This window comes from Microcebus murinus, chromosome 1, assembly GCF_040939455.1.
Source record: "Microcebus murinus isolate Inina chromosome 1, M.murinus_Inina_mat1.0, whole genome shotgun sequence".
Lineage (NCBI taxonomy): Eukaryota > Metazoa > Chordata > Mammalia > Primates > Cheirogaleidae > Microcebus > Microcebus murinus.
Window position 1 is genome coordinate 45,020,876 of NC_134104.1, and position 19,575 is coordinate 45,040,450.

General features: G+C 40.8%; 1 protein-coding gene across 2 annotated transcripts in view; it reads left to right on the top strand.

The window, feature by feature from the left end:
• Positions 1-8,726, top strand: part of COL8A1 (collagen type VIII alpha 1 chain) — a 143,982-nt gene extending 135,256 nt beyond the window's left edge. Inside the window, exons 3-4 of one of the 2 annotated variants that reach the window (XM_012743093.3) lie at positions 751-1,081; positions 4,018-8,726. In XM_012743093.3, the coding sequence (XP_012598547.1) occupies positions 754-1,081; positions 4,018-5,927 (2,238 nt within the window). In that variant the 5' untranslated portion in view covers positions 751-753 and the 3' untranslated portion in view covers positions 5,928-8,726. The remainder of the gene's footprint in view (positions 1-750; positions 1,082-4,017) is intronic. The other variant, XM_012743094.3, reaches the window with a different exon arrangement.
• The last annotated feature ends 10,849 nt before the right edge of the window (positions 8,727-19,575 follow it).

Sequence of the window (19,575 nt, forward strand, 5' to 3'; positions counted from 1 at the left end):
CTTGCCACCAGGTTTGCCTCCTTTTATTGGAATCCATTCTGGTAGGATTTGTTTTCATGCAAATATGGAACAACCAAAATAACAGTGGCTTAAAAACAGAAAACTTTACTTCTCTCTCTTTGATAAGCAATTTCCAAATTTAAGGTTGGGAATGGCACCTCCATTTTTAACCAGGGCTGAGGTCTCTTCTAGCTTGTTGTTCCACCATCCTCAGTGACCAGCTTTCACCTCATGGTCCAAAGTGTCTGCTCCATTTCCAGGCAACATGTCAGCATTCCAGCCAGCAGGAAGGAGGAAGGAGAGGACATGCCAACTCCCTTTCAGGATTCTTCCTGGAAGGCGCACCCATTACATCTATTAATACATACAATTGGCCAGAACTTTGTCACAAGTCCTGCCTGGATGAAATGACTTCATTCTGGGCTGCTCTGTTCCCAGCTGAAAATCAGGAGGTCCAGTACTGTAGAGGAAGGGCAGAATTGATAGAATTGGAGAGGACTAGCAATCTCTCCCATAATGTATATTCCCACCAAGTGCATTTATTTGATGGATCCTATGCTTCTGGTTTTTGTTTGTTAGATTTTTGGTTGGCTGTTGTCTATAGAAAGGTAGCATCTTCCTTTTCCTTTGCCTTCTACCATGAAGTTCTGATGATAAAGACTGTTTCTCTTTTTTTTTTCCTTCTGTCTCTAAATAAAGTCACTTGGCCCACAGGTTTTCACCATGTTGGTGCATCCCTTCCTTCCACAGGTGATGGCTGTGCCGCCTGGCCCTCTGCAGCTGCTGGGAGTGCTGCTTACCATTTCCCTAAGCTCCATCAGGCTCATTCAGGCTGGGGCCTACTATGGAATCAAGCCGCTGCCACCTCAAATTCCTCCTCAGATGCCACCACAAATTCCGCAATACCAGCCCTTGGGTCAGCAAGTACCTCACATGCCTATGGGCAAAGATGGCCTTGCCATGGGCAAGGAGCTGCCTCATTTGCAGTATGGCAAAGAGTATCCACACTTACCCCAATATATGAAGGAAATTCAACCTGTGCCAAGAATGGGCAAGGAAGCAGTACCCAAGAAAGGCAAAGGTAACATCATATTCCCACACTGTTATTATTCCAAACTCCTAAATTATGGGATCTGGGGGAAAAGCTAAATTTTAGAAACTTTTCTTTGTTTTTGACATTTATTAAATGTCTACTGAGTTCGAATCCCCATTCTTGAAAAGTTCAAGTCTTAAAAAAAAAGATAAAATTTCCATTTTGTTTTGTTTTATTATTCTAACAAGCATCAGATGAAACACAACATACTTAACCACAAATAGTCTATCCCCTTATTATTTCTTTATTGAAACATTCAGCAACTATCTAATGTGTGCCTATTTTGTGTCAGGCTCTGGACCAGATACTGGGGAGATAAAGCAGTGAAAAAACAAAAACAAGAGAGAGGTGACAAGTCAGTGTTCTGAACTATGAGAACAATGTCCTAAGAACCTGCTGTGTTAAAAGAAAAGTCACATGAAAACATTTTGTAAACTAGGTATTGCATAAATGCAAGTGTTTTTAATACTGCTCTAATTAAGCTTGACATGTCAATCATTAGAAGGAAACTATGAATGCAGAATGCATTTAGGGATGATAGCTGAAAATCTCTCCCATTACCTTCTAGGCATATTTATTAGTCATTCAGCACCTATAAAATACCCCTCACTGTGATAGACACTTAATTATACATTTAGTTGGTTTATCTGGAGTTCTCAGAAACCTAGCATTTGTAGGAAAAAATCTGCATCAAAATAGTAATTACCTTTGAGGAAGTGGAGGCCATTCCCACTAGGAAGCTCCACCTCTGGAGAACTACCCAATTTGGCATTAAGAGGCCTCGGATGCCTGGATGCCGGAAATGAGAGAGACCTGGTCATTTCACCTCTCTAAGCCTATTTTTCCTTATCTGTAAAATGAGATTGTTGAGAGATTCAATGACATAAAATGTAAGTAAAAAGCTGAGTAAATGCCAAAGCACCATAGGAACTTTGTGTTGCTACAACTGGTTGTTCAAAAAATGCTCAGTAAGGATATAGTATGTTCTAGGCACTGTGCTAGGCACCAGGGATTTCTGACAAATAAGATGTGACACTTCCCCAAACACTCCCTTGATACAGTAACTACACAATTCATTGCTTAGAAATAATATGCCTTAATAGTACCATAATCATATCTATTATGATAAGAGAAACATTCTCCAATTTTCTGTAGGAGCTAGTGTTCTGTTTAGATTATCTCTGCCATTTGTTTTCCTATCTTTCTTGAGTGGCTTGCCTGGCCTTTGGTAGTTCTTATACTTACTCAGGTGGGTACTCATATTTAAAAAGAATATGAATTCTGGCCGGGCGTGGTGGTTCACACCTGTAATCCCAGCACTCTGGGAGGCCCGAAGCAGGTGGATCATTTGAGCTCAGGATTTTGAGACCAGCCTGAGCAAGAGCTCTACTAAAAATAGAAAGAAAGTACTTGGACACTTAAAAATATATAGAGAAAAAAAAATTAGCCGTGCATGGTGGCGCATGCCTGTAGTCCCAGCTACTTGGGAGACTGAGGCAGAAGTATCTCTTGAGCCCAGGAGTTTGAGGTTGCTGTGAGCTAGGCTGATGCCACAACACTCTAGCCTGGGCAACAGAGTGAGACTCTGTCTCAAAAAAATAAAAATAAAAAGAATATGAATTCTCTGTTTCTATTTTGTTCCTTCACAGTAGCTCAGTGAAAAGTACAATGGTACAAAAACTCAGTAATATTACTGATGATTAAAATAAAATATTGGGATCATACATTTCATTTATTCATGTAATCCATTAGTCCCAGCAGCATGAGACAGCCAACGTTGTGTTTATTTGCAAGGCATAGCATAATCATTGTAACCACACGTGCTTCGTATTTCAATAACAATTTAGGAAACCTTTCGCATCTATTCTCTAACCCTGTAGAGAGGCTGTATTCATGCTGTACAGATAGGCAAGCAGATTCTCATAGCTTGAGAGACCAATTCATGACCTCATGCCAAGGCCAGAAAGATAAGCAGAACTTCCTGCTTCTAAATCAAGCTCTCTTCCTTATCCATGCTGCTTATCATTCTAAAATATCATTTTTCACCTCTCGTATTGAAAAACCAGATTTGCCTATCAGAAATAATATGTTAAAGAACGAATACTTGAGGCTTAGGAAATCCTACAGCACATTCAAGAAGAAATTAAGCAAATCTATTGACTCTAAAGGACAAATGTGAAAAGATGTTATTCAACCACATATAAAATACTTCTATTGTTTCCTGAGTCCACATAATAATGACTTTCATCATCCACATCATATCATATTTCAGTACAAAAGATAATATTATTTAGCTATAAATTATTATATTTAAAAAATCAGCTAGGCACCAAAAAACAAATAAAGTATGTTCTCACTAATATGTGGAATCTAAAATAGTCAAACTTATAGGAGCACCGAGGATAATAGTGGTTACCAGAGGTTGGGGTGGGGCGAGAGAGAATGGGGAGATGATGGTCAATGGATACAAAGCCTCAGGGAAAATAAGTTGTTTTTTGGAGATCTATTGCAGAGCATGGTAAATACAGTTGATAATAATGTCCTGTACATTTCAAAACTGCTAAGAGTAAATTTCAAATGTTCTCACCACAAAAAAAATGGTATGTATTTGAGGTGATGGATATGTTTAGCTTGATTTAATTATTCCACATTGTATTTGTAAATCTTAACATTGCTGTGTACCCCATAAATAATATATAACTATAATTTTTCAGTTTACAATAAAAATATTTTTAAATAAAATAAAAACAAATCAAGGTCAGGGAAAAATACAGTATTACTTTATATAGAAAAAAATAGAAAAAATAAAAATGGATGATTCCAACATTGATGTGAAGGATAAACAGTATTAACCAATCTCCCTCTCTCTCTCTCTCTCTCCCTCTTTCTCTCTCCCTTTTTCTCCTCCTCCCTTTCTTTCCCAGTAGAAATACCATTAGCCAGTTTACGAGGGGAACAAGGTCCCCGTGGAGAGCCTGGCCCAAGAGGACCACCTGGGCCCCCTGGTTTGCCAGGGCATGGAATACCTGGAATCAAAGGAAAACCAGGGCCACAGGGATATCCAGGAGTTGGAAAGCCAGGTATGCCTGGAATGCCAGGGAAGCCCGGAGCCATGGGAATGCCTGGGGCAAAAGGTGAAATTGGACCTAAAGGGGAGGTGGGGCCTATGGGGATCCCAGGACCCCAAGGACCTCCAGGGCCTCATGGACTTCCTGGCATTGGGAAGCCAGGTGGGCCAGGGATACCAGGACAACCAGGAGCAAAGGGTGATCGGGGACCCAAAGGACCACCAGGACCTCCAGGCCTTCAGGGTCCTAAAGGAGAGAAGGGCTTTGGGATGCCAGGTTTGCCAGGCCTGAAGGGTCCTCCAGGAATGCACGGCCCTCCTGGCCCTGTTGGACTGCCCGGAGTGGGCAAACCTGGAGTGACAGGCTTCCCTGGCCCCCAGGGCCCCCTGGGGAAGCCAGGGCCTCCAGGAGAACCTGGACCACAAGGTCCTATTGGTATACCAGGGGTTCAAGGACCTCCTGGGATACCTGGAGTTGGAAAGCCAGGTCAGGATGGGATCCCTGGCCAGCCAGGATTTCCAGGTGGCAAAGGAGAGCAAGGACTGCCAGGGCTGCCAGGACCCCCAGGCCTTCCAGGGGTCGGGAAGCCAGGCTTCCCAGGACCTAAAGGTGACCGAGGCGTAGGGGGTATTCCTGGGGCTATTGGACCAAGAGGGGAGAAAGGACCAGCAGGTGCACCTGGAGTTGGGGGTCCCCCAGGAGAGCCAGGCCTGCCTGGAATCCCAGGTCCTATGGGTCCTCCAGGTGCTATTGGTTTTCCTGGACCCAAGGGAGAAGGTGGGGTTGTGGGGCCACAGGGGCCACCAGGTCCCAAAGGTGAGCCAGGGCTTCAAGGCTTCCCAGGAAAGCCAGGTTTCCTTGGTGAAGTAGGGCCTCCTGGCATGAGGGGTTTGCCAGGTCCCATAGGGCCCAAGGGGGAAGGTGGGCTCAAAGGTTTGCCAGGGCTTCCTGGTGTTCCAGGGCTTCTTGGGCCGAAGGGAGAACCAGGAATCCCAGGGGATCAGGGTTTACAGGGCCCTCCAGGTATCCCAGGGATTGCAGGCCCTAGTGGCCCCATTGGACCACCTGGGATTCCAGGCCCCAAAGGAGAACCAGGCCTCCCTGGGCCCCCTGGGTTCCCTGGTGTAGGGAAGCCTGGAGTGGCAGGACTTCATGGCCCACCAGGGAAGCCTGGTGCCCTTGGCCCTCAAGGCCAGCCTGGCCTTCCAGGGCCCCCAGGCCCTCCAGGACCCCCAGGAGCCCCAGCTGTGATGCCCCCTACACCACCACCCCATGGAGAGTATCTGCCAGATATGGGGCCAGGAATTGATGGCGTGAAACCCCCCCATGCCTATGGGGCTAAGAAAGGCAAGAATGGAGGGCCAGCCTACGAGATGCCTGCATTTACCGCCGAGCTCACCGCACCTTTCCCACCGGTGGGGGCCCCGGTGAAGTTTGACAAACTGCTCTATAACGGCAGACAGAACTACAACCCGCAGACGGGCATCTTCACCTGTGAGGTCCCTGGTGTCTACTACTTTGCATACCACGTTCACTGCAAGGGGGGCAACGTGTGGGTTGCTCTGTTCAAGAACAACGAGCCCATGATGTACACATATGACGAGTACAAAAAGGGCTTCCTGGACCAGGCATCTGGGAGTGCGGTGCTGCTGCTCAGGCCCGGGGACCGGGTGTTCCTCCAGATGCCCTCAGAACAGGCTGCGGGACTGTATGCTGGGCAGTACGTGCACTCCTCCTTTTCAGGATATTTATTGTATCCCATGTAAAAAAAAAAAAAAGAAAAAAGAGAGATTTAATAGAAGAAAAGAAAATGATGCACCAAAAAATCCAAATGAAAAACATACTTGCTTCAAAACACTTATATAGTTGGAAAGTTATATTTAAGTGAAAATTTGGACCATCATGTACAAATAAAAACTAAGATGCATGTTTAATACACTGCACAGCAGCTTGTAATTGAAAAATGATGGGATAGATTTATGTATCAAGTACTGACACTTGTGTTGTACCCACTGGACTCATATTAGCTGTTGTATGATATATGCTTCCACAATAACCTGCTTATTCAGATCAGTCAAAATATTTCAGTATGAAAGATCATAGCTAATGAAAGTCACTCATATTGTTTACTTTAAAATATTTATAAATATGCCTTAAAGAAATGTCAATGATAACGATTACATACCATATTTACTTGCATAATTTCCTCTACATTTGTGCAGATACTTTGCCATGGAATGTGGTGGGGAGAGGTCTGCAGAGTCACAGCCCCAGTGGGAGGGGGCCATGGACCATGGTAATACGTTAGTAGAAGGGTTATTTTATTCATGTCAGAGGCTGTGTCTTTTAGCAGCAGGAGTCCTAGTCAGAATTGCGTGTCTGGTGTTTCTAAAAGAACAGGTGAACAAATCAACTATCTTCTATTTATTCAGTGTCTTCTCTGTACCTAGCACCGGGTGAGACACTTGTGGAGTGCTCCACAAGGAGCTAACAAACCAGCTGGGAAACATGAGCAGTAATTAACTCATTTGTTCTTCAAGCATTTCTATTCTGTTTTTTCCTGGGACTTATTTTTCTTTTTTCTTCCCTCTATGCAATTTTTACTATGGTCCATCTAATATACACACCTGGAAGTGACAAGGGAAAAAAAAAAAACCCTTCCTCCAATAAATTTCCAGTTTTGTGGAATATTTTTAATAGCAGTTATCAATTGTGTTTACTTGCATTAAACATTTCCCTCCTTTGCCTACACACACAAACAACCACAGTGAGGTTTCAAAAAGATATCAGTATTTTTCAGTAGCTGTGAATTTTTCAGAAAATTCTCTTTGTCGTATGTACACAAATTGATGTGTCACTTGAGGTTCCAAAGTCAATTTACAAAATCCCAGCTATTCTTTATTGGTGGGGAAGAGGAGGAAGTTTCAGAATTATATAGGAAAACTAATTTTTTTTGCCTTTTTTTAATTTTAGCATATTATAAGGGTACAAATTTTAGGTTAACTATAGGAAAATTAATTTTTATTCAAAAAAATATTTCTGCAATTATTTTTCAGAAAAATAATTTCGAAGTTTGAAATTTAAAAACAGCTATGCTGCTTCCAGGTGTAGGTACTAAAATTGTAGGAAAAGGACTGTTTCTTCAGAAGCAACCTTCACAAGAGCTATCTAAATTGTCCAAAAGCAAAAACAGCCCATGTTCTCAATGTCACAAGTCAAGGACCAATACAAGTTAGAAAAGGAGAAATAAATATTTTTCCAGGTTTTCACTTAGCCACATACTAACTGCTTTAAGCATTCCAATCTGTTTCAAAACACAGAAAAACTATTTCAAGCCTGCCATTAGCCTGCTGCTGACACAATTAGCCACTTGAGGCAATGATGTGGGGTTAGGGTGGTAAAATCTTATATCTTTTTCTCACAATTAAAAGAATGAGGAGTTAAGGGGATAGATATAGATTGAAAAATACATAAATAAATATGGTATAAAAGCACATGGAAATATGTCTTTGTCAAATCTGAATCATTTTACCATCACAAAAAATATCTTCTCCTGGATCAATCTCTCCTTTCCCTATGCAGTCTACAAGCACCATTTTTTCTCAATTTTTAAGATGAGAAATTAGTTCATTACCACAGGGTTTCTTATTCACTGATAATTATATAATGCACTTTTCCCATCAAAAAGAGGTCCAACCTTTGTTTTCAAAGCAGACAGTATTTATGTGGCCAAATATCCTCTGTGTTGGTCTTGAGGATGGTGGTTTTTGGCTGATGACTAGGGGAGCAACGTGGACCCGCTGGGCTCCTTCTGCTAAATAGCTGCATTGAAATGGCTTGCAAGAAAGTCAGATCAGGTGATTTGTAAAATTGTATTTATCTGTACATGTATGGGCTTTTAATTGCCACCAAGCAAGAGAGAAATTATCTCTTTAGTTAAAACCAAATTTCACTTTTCAAGATATCTTCCAACTTATTTATTGGTTGTTACTCAATTGCCTATATATGTGTGTGTGTGTATGTGTATTATCAGGCATAGGCTTCTAACTTTTAGATGGAGGAGGAGCAAAATCTATGCCAAATACTGTGTATTCTACAATGGTGCTAATCTCAGACCTAAATGATACTCCACTTAATTTAAAAAAGAGTTTTAAATAATTATATATGCCTGTGTTTCCCTTTTGAGTGCCACATATTATGTTAACACACTAGTGTAAAAGCAGATGAAACAACCACATGTTCTAAAGTCTTGGGATAGTGTTATGATCCCTATTTACTTCAAAATTAACTAAAACTTTTCCATGTGAAATGGACCAAACTGGCATTATTGTTATTTAAATACAGAGTTCTAATGCAGTATGACATCCCACAGGGGAAAAGAATGTCTGTAGTGGGTAACTGTTCTCAAATATTTTACAGAATACAATGAATGGTGAACAGACTGGTAACTTGTTTGAGTTTCCATGATAAATTTGAGACTTGTCAATAGCAAATCATTTTTGTATTTAAATTTTTGTACTGATTTGAAAAAAAGTCATTAAATATCTTTAAAAGTGTGTTTCTCATCTTGTTCGTATCACTCAGCTGACATGAGATTTTTTTTTTATTCCCCATTGTATTAATTAGCTGCTGAAATAGAGACCTAAAACAAGTATAGCTTAAGCAGGATAATTTATTCCTCTCTGACATAGGAGCTCCCAGCATAAACAGTCAAGGGCTCATGTGATAGCTCCAATCAGGGACCCAGTTTCCTTCCACCTTGTTGCTCTTTTACCCCAAGGGTGTTGCCCTCATCTCCATGGTCCAGAATATCAACCATCAGTCATATTCCATCCAGTGGAAAGGTGAACAAAGCAAGAAGACTAAAGCATGCTTTTCATCCTAAAGGACTCAACCCAGAAGCTGTTTTGATCATTCTCTCCCACATCCCATGGCCTCTAAATTTAGTCATATTACCACAACGAGCTGCAAGGAAGTGTGGGAAAATGAATCTTTATTCTGGTAACCTTATGCCCAGCTAAAAATCAGGGGTTCTATTAATATGAAAGAAGGGAGAATAGATATTAGGGGATAATTAGCTGCTGTATCTGCCACATCCATCATAAAAGCAAAAACCGCCACAGACCTCACTTCTCCCATAGGAAACCAATCTTTATATACTCTTTTCTATTTCACTGTGCCACACTAAAGCCAAATATTTTGAGGGGAGATAGTGGTGAGGGGAGCTACAAGGCACAAGCTGGCCTGTTTGAAGAACCTGAGGGTATTAATAAGCATCACTGATAAAGAAAGAATTCTTTTGTGATGACTTAGCAAGCCCAGAATGATCATAAATATCTATGGGAAGAGCCTTAGAGTTATCATTCTTTTAACAGAGAGTTGCACGGAAGTTTTGATGTTTTCTTTCATTTTCAAAACCAATACTTGTGTCAGGATAAGTTTTGTTCTCAAACAAGTTATACTTTATGTCAAAACAGCTGTTAATGAGCCTTATTATTGGAATAAAATGTTTTTGCTAATTACTGGTGATAAGTGTAATAGAAATTAAATCAAAGAGTCGCACATCATCCCAGTTTAAAAAATTATTCAGAAGCTTCTCTTGTGTGTTACTGAAACAAAGTACCATCTAATCAAATTTTCCTTTGAGGCAACCAGAACTTTCCTGAGACTTTTTTCTTTATTATCTTACTGGAAGTAAAAATAGATTTTTATTAGAATCGAAAACACTTCTAAATTAAAGTTTATAAATCTTGTGGAGATCTATATTTCACATGCCTTGTTAAAACCTCCAAGACTTAAAACTTAATTTTGTAACGAACACATCCAAGTCAGTTCTCATCTGAGGAGTGAGTGGCTGGCAGCAATTTTCACATCTGCTCTTCATTCATTGGATGAGAGACACAATGGGAAAAGTTGATGGAATGTTTACAATTCTCCACTTGCCTACTACTACTAATAGGTGTTGTTCCTCCCCCAAGATGATGCTGTCCTTGTCATTTATTCTGTCAAACAAGAGTCACTGATGTAAAAAAGGTTAGGAGAAGGTTCTGGGTCAAATTGCCAGAGAACAAATCTCAGCTCCTCTATTTACCAGCTGTAACACCTTTAGCCAATTACTTAACCTCACTGAAATTCAGTTTTTGCACCTGTGAAATAGTAAATAATAACAGTAGCTATTTTCTATAGTAGTTAGAAGGGTAAAGCAGTAGGCTGTGGTATGGAGGGGTAACAATTGCTACCATTTACTGAGTGCCAACCATGTACCAGAAACTACTTTAAGTGTCTTTAACTACTTTAACTACTTTAATTGTTAAGATGATAAATTTTATATTTTGTACATTTTAATGCACTTTAAAAAATAGTTTTAAAAATTAACAGAAAAACTAAAGGGAAAACTACTTCATAGGAATAGCCCACAGGAGGTCATTGGAAATGACTTTCAGCAGCTTACCTCCAAGTTCAACCACAGTGTTCACCAAATGGGTGACGAGTCTAAGTAGCACCATATGGTGGTCCAGAAACCACAAGTCCCAACCTCTCCTAGGAAAGTTTCTGCAGAACTCTATGTGGCAGTTTGTTTGATCTTCTTTCCTCATAGAGACTGAACACATTGCCCAGATCAAAATCACATATCAAGTTACCTTCTAGGGACCTTAAGACCTGGCTGCTGGAGTCACTGCTCCACTGTCACCCAGTGACTCCAAAGTACAAACTAAAATGATTGGGTTTCCTTTTTCCTTCAAGCCTAAATATGGAATCTCCATGCCAATTTTCTATTTCCAAAGGTGAAGTTAAAGTTCAGGTTTTTCTTCCTCTAAATGAAGGGATTTTAAAAGGGCCCATACATTCTCAAGAATAGACATAAACAAAAATAAGCTTTAATTCAGCCATCTGACCTCAGGAGGCCCTGTGGGAAGGATGAAAAATTAATTGCCATTCTAGGCAGGGAACAAGGAAGGGATGTGAGCATGGTTTCAACAACTTGCAGGTCCCCAAGGATCAAGGTCTCCCTCTTGTGGCCATCAAACAAATAGTAGTTCAACAAGCAGGTTTTTTTCTTACATGAATTCTGTGGATCAGAAATTCAGAGAGGACATAGTGGGGATGGCTTGCCCCTGTTCCATGATGCCTGGGACCACAGCTTGGGGCCAGTCAACATCTGGTGCCTGGAATCATCTGGAGGCATCCTTATGCACAGGTCTGGCTGTGAATGCTGCCTGTCAGCAGGGTACTCAGCTGGGCTGTGAACCAGAATACCTACATTTTTTCCATGTGATTTCTCTGTGTGGGCTATTTTGGGCTTTCTCACAGAGTTATGCCTGGGTTCCAAGTGAGCACACCAAGGGAGCAAGGCAGAAATGCACAGAATGGTAAAGATCTAGCCTCAGAAGTCATAGAACACCATTTCTACCATGTTCTATTGGTTGAGGTGATAAAGATCTGCCCAGGTTCAAGGAAAGGGAACACAGACCCCACCACTCAATAGGAGGATGGTCAAGGATTCATATTGTAAGAAGAGTATGTAGGATGGGAGATACTGTGGCCATCTTTGGCAAATACAATCTGCCACATTGTGCACTTGGTTATTCTGTGTCTCATCTGTGGTGGATGATACCCTAGTGGGTATACACATAGGACACAAAAGATCCACACACTTTGTGCCCACTCCTGTGGGTCCTTTCCCATGCCTTTTCCCCAGATCTCTTTGATATTGAACTTCAAATATTCTATTTTCTAGACCCTTCACCCACTCAACCATACCATTCATCATTACTCAAGACCCTATATTTTACACTTAGACTACTCTCTCCATTCAACGGAGATGAATAAATGCAAGTATTGAAGCTCTCCCCACTAGCAGGATTCTGTTCACCTCTGTCCTTTAGGACCTCTCCCTGAGTGGGACCATAGTGCAGTAGCAATCCATTTTCAGTTCTAATAACATACTGAGCTTGAACCAGTCTTACGTATTTTACTCCAGTATCATCAGCTGTTCATAGGGAACAACCCATGAGGACATAGGTGTAAGCTGAAGAATACAAAAGACAAGGAGATCTGGGCCACCTGTTAACATAATTTACTTGTGATTTCTGGACTTGGTAGATGTGCTCCCATGTATACCATTTCTATCATTCCGTAGATTGTTGCTGTGAGCACCCAACCTTACAATACCCAGGTCCTTCAGGGCAAGCCTGGTCACATAATCCTTTGATGTTCCATAGTCAACTGTTCTGTTTCTACTAGGGCTCAGTCTCATGCCCATAGCTGCTTTTCAAATGGTTTGGCTGCAGAAGGCAAGGCCTTACTCAAAAACCCTAGGAGCTTGCACTGTGATTCTCTTTTGGATCTGCAATGTCATTATGACATAAGTGGCAGGGCAGCTTGTATCATGGCCTGGACTTGCTGCCAAGCCCTTTTCTTCTCTTGAACCTACTAAAAAAATGGCAGCATTTTGCGTAACCTGATAAATTAGTTAAAGCAGTATTTCCAAGTGTGGAATAGGCTACCTGCAAAATACAAACAAGTGCACCAAATACTGTTTCTCTTTCTTAGTGGAGGATGAAAGTTACAAAAACTTTTTTCCTTTACTTCAAAGATCACCAGAATCCTAAAAATATAATCAACATAGTGGGCCTCTCAAAGTCCTTTTGAACTATATTATAACAGAGAGCAGGAAAATTAACCAGCCCTGAGAATTTTCATAGAAAATTATTCACAGCCTTGAGTTAATATGAACTCAATCTTCCCGAGTGAATGCAAATCGCTTTTGATTATCTTTCCTCATAGAGACTGACTAAACACATTTGCCAGATCAAAATCACATATCAAGTGCTAGGGGCTGTGTTAATTGGTTCAACCAAAGATACAACACCTGGTATAGTGTCTATGATTGGGGCTACCATTTGATTAAGTTTACAGTAGTCCACCATCATTTGCCATGGTCCACCATCATTTACCACTGGCTTTGAATGGACCATACTGGTAAAATGAACTCCTTAGACAACATTAAGTCTTTTAGGTTGGCATTAATCGCCACAATTCCACTGGAATGAAATATTGCTTCTGATTGACTATTTTTGCCAAGGAGTGGATAGAGGGATGCAGTTTCAGGGGCTTTCACTTGGCCCTTCCTACTCTAATTGTTGATACTTCATAGGTCAGAGGACCGATATGATGGTTCTACCAGCTGGTAAGTATATCCATCTCAACTATGCACACAGTAACTGGTGAATGACCACAAGTTTATGGACCCATTAGAGCCACTGTGAAACAGACTAGAGAAAGGACTCTATCAACTGCTCGCTGCATGCTCCATTCTAATGGGGGAGGGGGGAGGGATTATGGTGCTGTTTAGATTCTCTCATATCAGTGTAGTTAACCTGTACCCAAAAGCCCTTGAAAGAGCTGGGTATTCCCCATTTCCATTTCCCCAGTGTATGGTTACTCTGAAAAATGGCCATAGATTCCTTTGGGGAAAGTATGGGTAAATACTGTATATAATTGGGGTGTTACAGGGGACTTCCTCAAAGGGATCCAGATTCTTTTTAATTGATAGGCTCTGGGTTTCTGAACTGGCTCATACCTGGAAATAGATCCAGATATCATGCTTTTCCATCTCAGCAGTTGACATATGCTTTCTGCTCACCAGCTCGAGTTTGTCTTTGTTGTCATTGTATAATTCAATCAATACCCTCATTAGTTTCCTATATATCTTGTCCCTAGGAATATCAGAGTCTGTGAACACCACAGATATCCTGCATTTCAAGGATCTCTGACTGGTAATTACATCCATTTTGCTTCTAATGGTTAAGTGCTGCCAACTGTCTTTGCTATTCTGGGATTCTATTATATGCTAGGTTATCTCCTACTGTCATTTCTAGCCTGCATAGGACAGTCACCATTGAGTCTCTCACCTAAGTGAGAACACAATCACTACTGCATCTTATCACTTTAGTGAAAGGATTGTCCTCTGGCCCTCCCATGGAACACAGCTTATAAGTCCTTTGGTCTTACAAAATAAATCCATTCTAACAAGCCCACTGCTCTGAGTCTCCTGATCCTTTCCTTAAGGATTCTGCCAAGGCAATTCTAATGTCTCCATCTCATACATGTCACAATTGTGCCCAAGCTTCCAGTTATTAATACCATCCCCACAGTGTGTTAGGATTTGCTAGGACATTAAATCATTAACCATTGGAAAATGTCCTCATATCAATAACATCTATTCATCTTTACACACTGCTGCTCCAATACCCTCAAGATCCATTACCTCTCAAAATTCTTGGTTCTTACTGACACATGTTAACCAGAAGCTTATCTTGTGAATGAGTAATTTTCTCCTATAGTAGGTACTATATTTTCCACTCTGTCTATGCTGAGATCTAACCCTAGCTATTGGTGAAGAAGAAATGAAAGCAGATCCTAAGATGACAAAAACATCATCTTTGTGGGGTGCTCAGGGAGGGAAGCCATCAGCACAATAGAAATGGTCTACCACAGCTGCAGGGAAGCTCAGACATGGGTCAAGGGAAAATGGAGTAGGGTATCAACATTATCACTTTAAAGTCATAATGAAAGAAGAGGGCAGTATAACAAAAAGGACATGAGGATTTTTAAAGGCCAAAGTATATATTATATATGTATAAACATATGTATGTAAAATATTTACACACATATGTAAATCTTTATATACACATATAAATCTTTCAAGAAAATTCTACCAAGCAGCCAGAACTAGGAACCATTGTCCTAAATAATTATTGGGTCTCAGAATTCATAAGTCACAAGACAGGAACAGTTTCATCATTCTGCCATCTCAGGAATCTTGTTACAATGAAGTGACCTTGCTCCTACCATATGGCAACTCCTCCACATGGGTATGGATCTCCAGCAGTTTCCTCTCCACAAGAGCCTGACTCCTGTGATTATCCTCTCTTCCTTGACTGTCAGCAATGCACTTTTGTCTAGGGACCCCTCTCTCTTTTGCTTCCATGACATCACATTTGCCTGGCTCTGATATTTCCACTGTAGCTTTTTCTCCTGGACTTTTGAGCCTCTCCTCTTACACCTGACATCTAAATAGTAGAGACCCAGGAACCCTTTTCTCTTTTTTACACTGTTTCCCCAAGTAATCTCAACCAGTCCCACTTCTCTTCATTTCCATTGTTACTATCAGATTCCAAACCACTGCTATCTCAGTTGGATGACTACAATAGCCCGCAACCCAGTCTTCCTGCTTCAACTATTCATACACATCAGCCAGCTTTAAAAATGTAAGCAGATAAGCCTGGTGGAGATGCTTTCTGTGCCCCCTAACCCACTTCAAAATTGGCCTAGCTTTCCTCCCAGAAAGTTCTGGGCAAGCTGCCATCATCTCACCTCAAGCATGCTGAGGTGTGCTGCTCTATTCTTCTGCCTCAGTAGTTTCTCCAAAGATAGCACAGTTGGGGATCTCTGCATATTCATATCAATGGGAACAGCCCCTACCCAGTGGTGGATGGTAGTCAGTGGATAAATGCCCTAGTCTCCTGTCCTTCATGAGGATAATTTTGAGGCACATCCTACATTATTTTTCAGAGTGTCTCCAACAGGATAAAGAACCAGTTATTGCCCAGGTCAATATTCATCCTTCCACTCCTTTCTCATTATCCATGCCTTTATTTCTGCCTCCTGGGATCACCTCCCAAATACATTACTTGCACCCACATCCTTGTTACAGGCTCTGCTTTGAGGAAAACCCCAAAGTAAGACAGTTACTGTACCACTTAGTATCCTAGCAGGAAAAAAATAATGACCCCTTTCAGCTGGATAACTAAAAGTCATTTAGTAAAGGGAGTATTTATGAACATGAGGTAGTTAGGGGAATGAGGGATGGTGTAGAACCCCGGGGACTTTAATGGTGGAGAGCAGTTACCACCTGCAAGTCTGAGTGGGCAAAGGCAATAAGTAGTAGACTCAGAAGAAAGAATTATGAAGAGAGAGTTGCTGAACTGGAGCTGTGGTCTTCAGTAAATGGACCAGGGACAGGAATAGGGTGAGGCAAGCAAGTTTTTTGAATACATTTAAGGAGGCACTCTTAGATTTGTGCCAATGCCAACCTGAGAATGAGTGTCTCCTTAAATGTGGAGCCTCAGGCCTGTGCTTTCCTCACCCTAGTCCCAGCACAGTACCTCATGGAGTAATAACTAGATGAATTAAGATATAAAATTCTTAGAGAGGTACCTAGAACATGCAATTGCTGCTATTGTTACTATTATTATTGTGCACATGATGCAAAAGTTTGAATATATTACCACGGCTCACAGACTCCCTGAAGTACATTTATACACTGGGTTTATGGACTAAGAACCTCTGATTAGGTCCTTTCTGTGGTGAGCATTCACAAAACAGCCTTCAGACTTTTTCCCCTTCCCACTAATTCAGTCCTTGCCAAACTTTTCACATAAAGGCATCCATAGAAAGTGATAATATTTGTACAATACTAGAGTGAAGAAATGAGGCTATAACATGAAGCTCTGCTTACCCCAAAGACTGAGGGGGTCACTATCTTGGCATACCTGTTCCAGGTGGGAAGCTCTGCTTAAATCTATCTATCCTGTAGAGTAACACTAAGTTAGCTTTTCTAAAACAATACTTTCACCATGTCCTTTGCCACTAATTTAAAAAAATCCAGAATTCTTGATCTGATACTCAAGATTAAGGCACAGAGTTGGAAGAGACCCTCAGGGTCATCTAATTTATTCCCTTAACTTACAGAATCACAAAGTGAAGCCCAACAAAGTTAAATGTCTTATCCAAGGCAACATGCCAAACTTTCTGCCAGAGAACTATCATTCACCTCATCCATTTTTGCCCACTGACAAGGTCAAGTTCAAGTGCCACCTTTTTTTTACGAAGGCTTCTCAGTTCACCCTATTAGGAAGTGAATGCTTCTTCTTCTAAACTGTAATAATACTCATTCAGATAATATACAGTGAGAGGAAGCAGAAAAAGACCCACTATTTCAGCCTCAGCTTCCCTGTGTCACATGAGGTGATCAGATACAGCGGTACAGGATTTTACAATAGACTGATTTATAAACCGGGATGCCAATTCACTGATAACAGAACAGTTAAATGGATGCTACAACTCAGGCTAGCTACTCAATATAATCTTGAGTCACTAAACTTTTCTCTGTAAAGGACCAGATAGTAAATATATGAGGACCATATGTAGTCTCTACTGCATATTTTTCTTTTCCTTCTTCTTCCTTTTTTTTTTTTTCCTTTTGATTAGTTTGTTCTATTTTGTTTCTTATGGTGCTTTAAAAATGTAAAAACCATTCATAGTTCACAGTACAAAACAGGCCCAAGGCCTTAGTTTACTGACCTCTGCTGTTGTCAGAGAAAAGCTGCCTTGGGAAACAAAATTGGTCAGGCTCACGCCTGTAACCCTAGCACTTTGGGAGGCCGAGGTGGGTGGATCGCTTGAGGTCAGGAGTTCAAGACTAGCCTGAGCAAGAGTGAGACCCCATCTCTACTAAAAATAGAAAGAAATTAGCCAGAAAAATAAAAATATATAGAAAAAATTAACTGGGCATAGTGGCACATACCTGTAGTCCTAACTACTTGGGAGCCTGAGGTAGAAGGATTGATTGAGCCCAGGAGTTTGAGGTTGCTGTGAGCTAGGCTGATGCCACGGCACTCTAGCCCAGGCAACAGAGTGAGACTCTGTCTCAAAAAAAAAAAAATTAACTATCATAAGGTTGCTTGGTGAATAAAACAATCAAAGAGAGTTTGAATTCAGTCAGGCTGTCAACATGTTTTAGTGTCAACTTTGTGCCAGGTACTGTCCTTGGTCCTGGGGCCACAGTGGTGAATGAGAGATACAATCCCAGTTCCCAAGGAGCGAGTATATGATGAGAGATCATTGAAACATTTTAAACAGGAAGTAACATAATGATTCTGACTGCTATATGGAAGCAAGACTAAAGTAGGATAAGGAGGGAGACTGATTAGAACGCTAACACAGTGGCCCAAGAGAGATGATGGTGTCTCAGATCAAGGCTGTAGTGGTGGAAGTGGCAAGAATGGTTAAATGGTCAGATCTGGGATATATTTGGAGATAGATCCAATCAGTGTTACCAGTGACTCAAATGAGAAAGTAACCAGGTGATAGCGCTGCCATTTTTTAATACTGAAGTGGAGGCAGCTAGGAGGCAAAAGGGGTTGGGACTCAGGGCACAAGAGGAAGACTGATCCTTTGATTATATCTAGGACAATGAGAAAGTAAACTGACATGGGAAGGGTAGTAGGTCTGTCTGGCAGCTTTGAATAGTCTTTGAGATGTAGGGTCATGCACTGGAATTTTTAGTGAGTTCCTGAGACAAACAATACCCAATTTAATTCTCTTTACTGAAAATTTCTTTTGCATAAGTAAATGGATCTTTTCCCTTATCTTTAAATATATACATAAGTAAATATACTACAAAAATTATGTAACATATTGTAAGTAATAAAGCAAAATAATTTAATGCATATCTGTGAACTCTCCACCCTACCCGAGAATTGGATCTTTGTCAATAACTTACATTTGCCTTTGTTCTCCTTCCTAATCTCACCTCCCTGATCACCCTCCTCCCCCACCAACCCAAATCCTAGATGTTGTGCTTATCATTATCTTACCTTAAAATTTAAAAAATTGGCTTTTTGCCTAAACAATTTTTTTTCTATTTGTTCCTATACTTGAGCTTTATAAAAATGGCATCTGGAACTTGGCTTTTTAAAAGTCAGCATTATGTTTCCAGGTTATATCCATGTTATGATGTGTGTTCATTCTTTGCTCTGCTTGTTCATGTGATTATACTACAATGTAGTTATCCATTTTCCTCTAAAAGCACATTTGGGTTGCTTCCAGTTTTTTGCTATCATTAGCAGCATGATATGATATATGCTATCCCCTGGTTGCATTCTCATTTGAGTCATTGGTAACACTGATTGGATCTATCTCCAAAATATATCCCAAATCTGACCATTTAACCATTCTTGCCACTTCCACCACTACAGCCTTGATCTGAGACACCATCATCTCTCTTGGGCCACTGTGTTAGCCTTCTAATCAGTCTCCCTCCTTATCCTACTTTAGTCTTGCTTCCATATAGCAGTCAGAATCATTATGTTACTTCCTGTTTAAAATGTTTCAACGATCTCTCATCATATACCCGCTCCTTGGGAACTGGGATTGTATCTCTCATTCACCACTGTGGCCCCAGGACCAAGGACAGTATCTGGCACAAAGTTGCTATGAATATTCTTGTATAGTTTCCTAGGACACATATACAACAGTTTCCCAAATGTACATATTTAGAAGTAAAATTTCTGGATCATAAGGTATATAAATGTTTACCTTTACAAGATTGTGCCAACTTTATTTTCC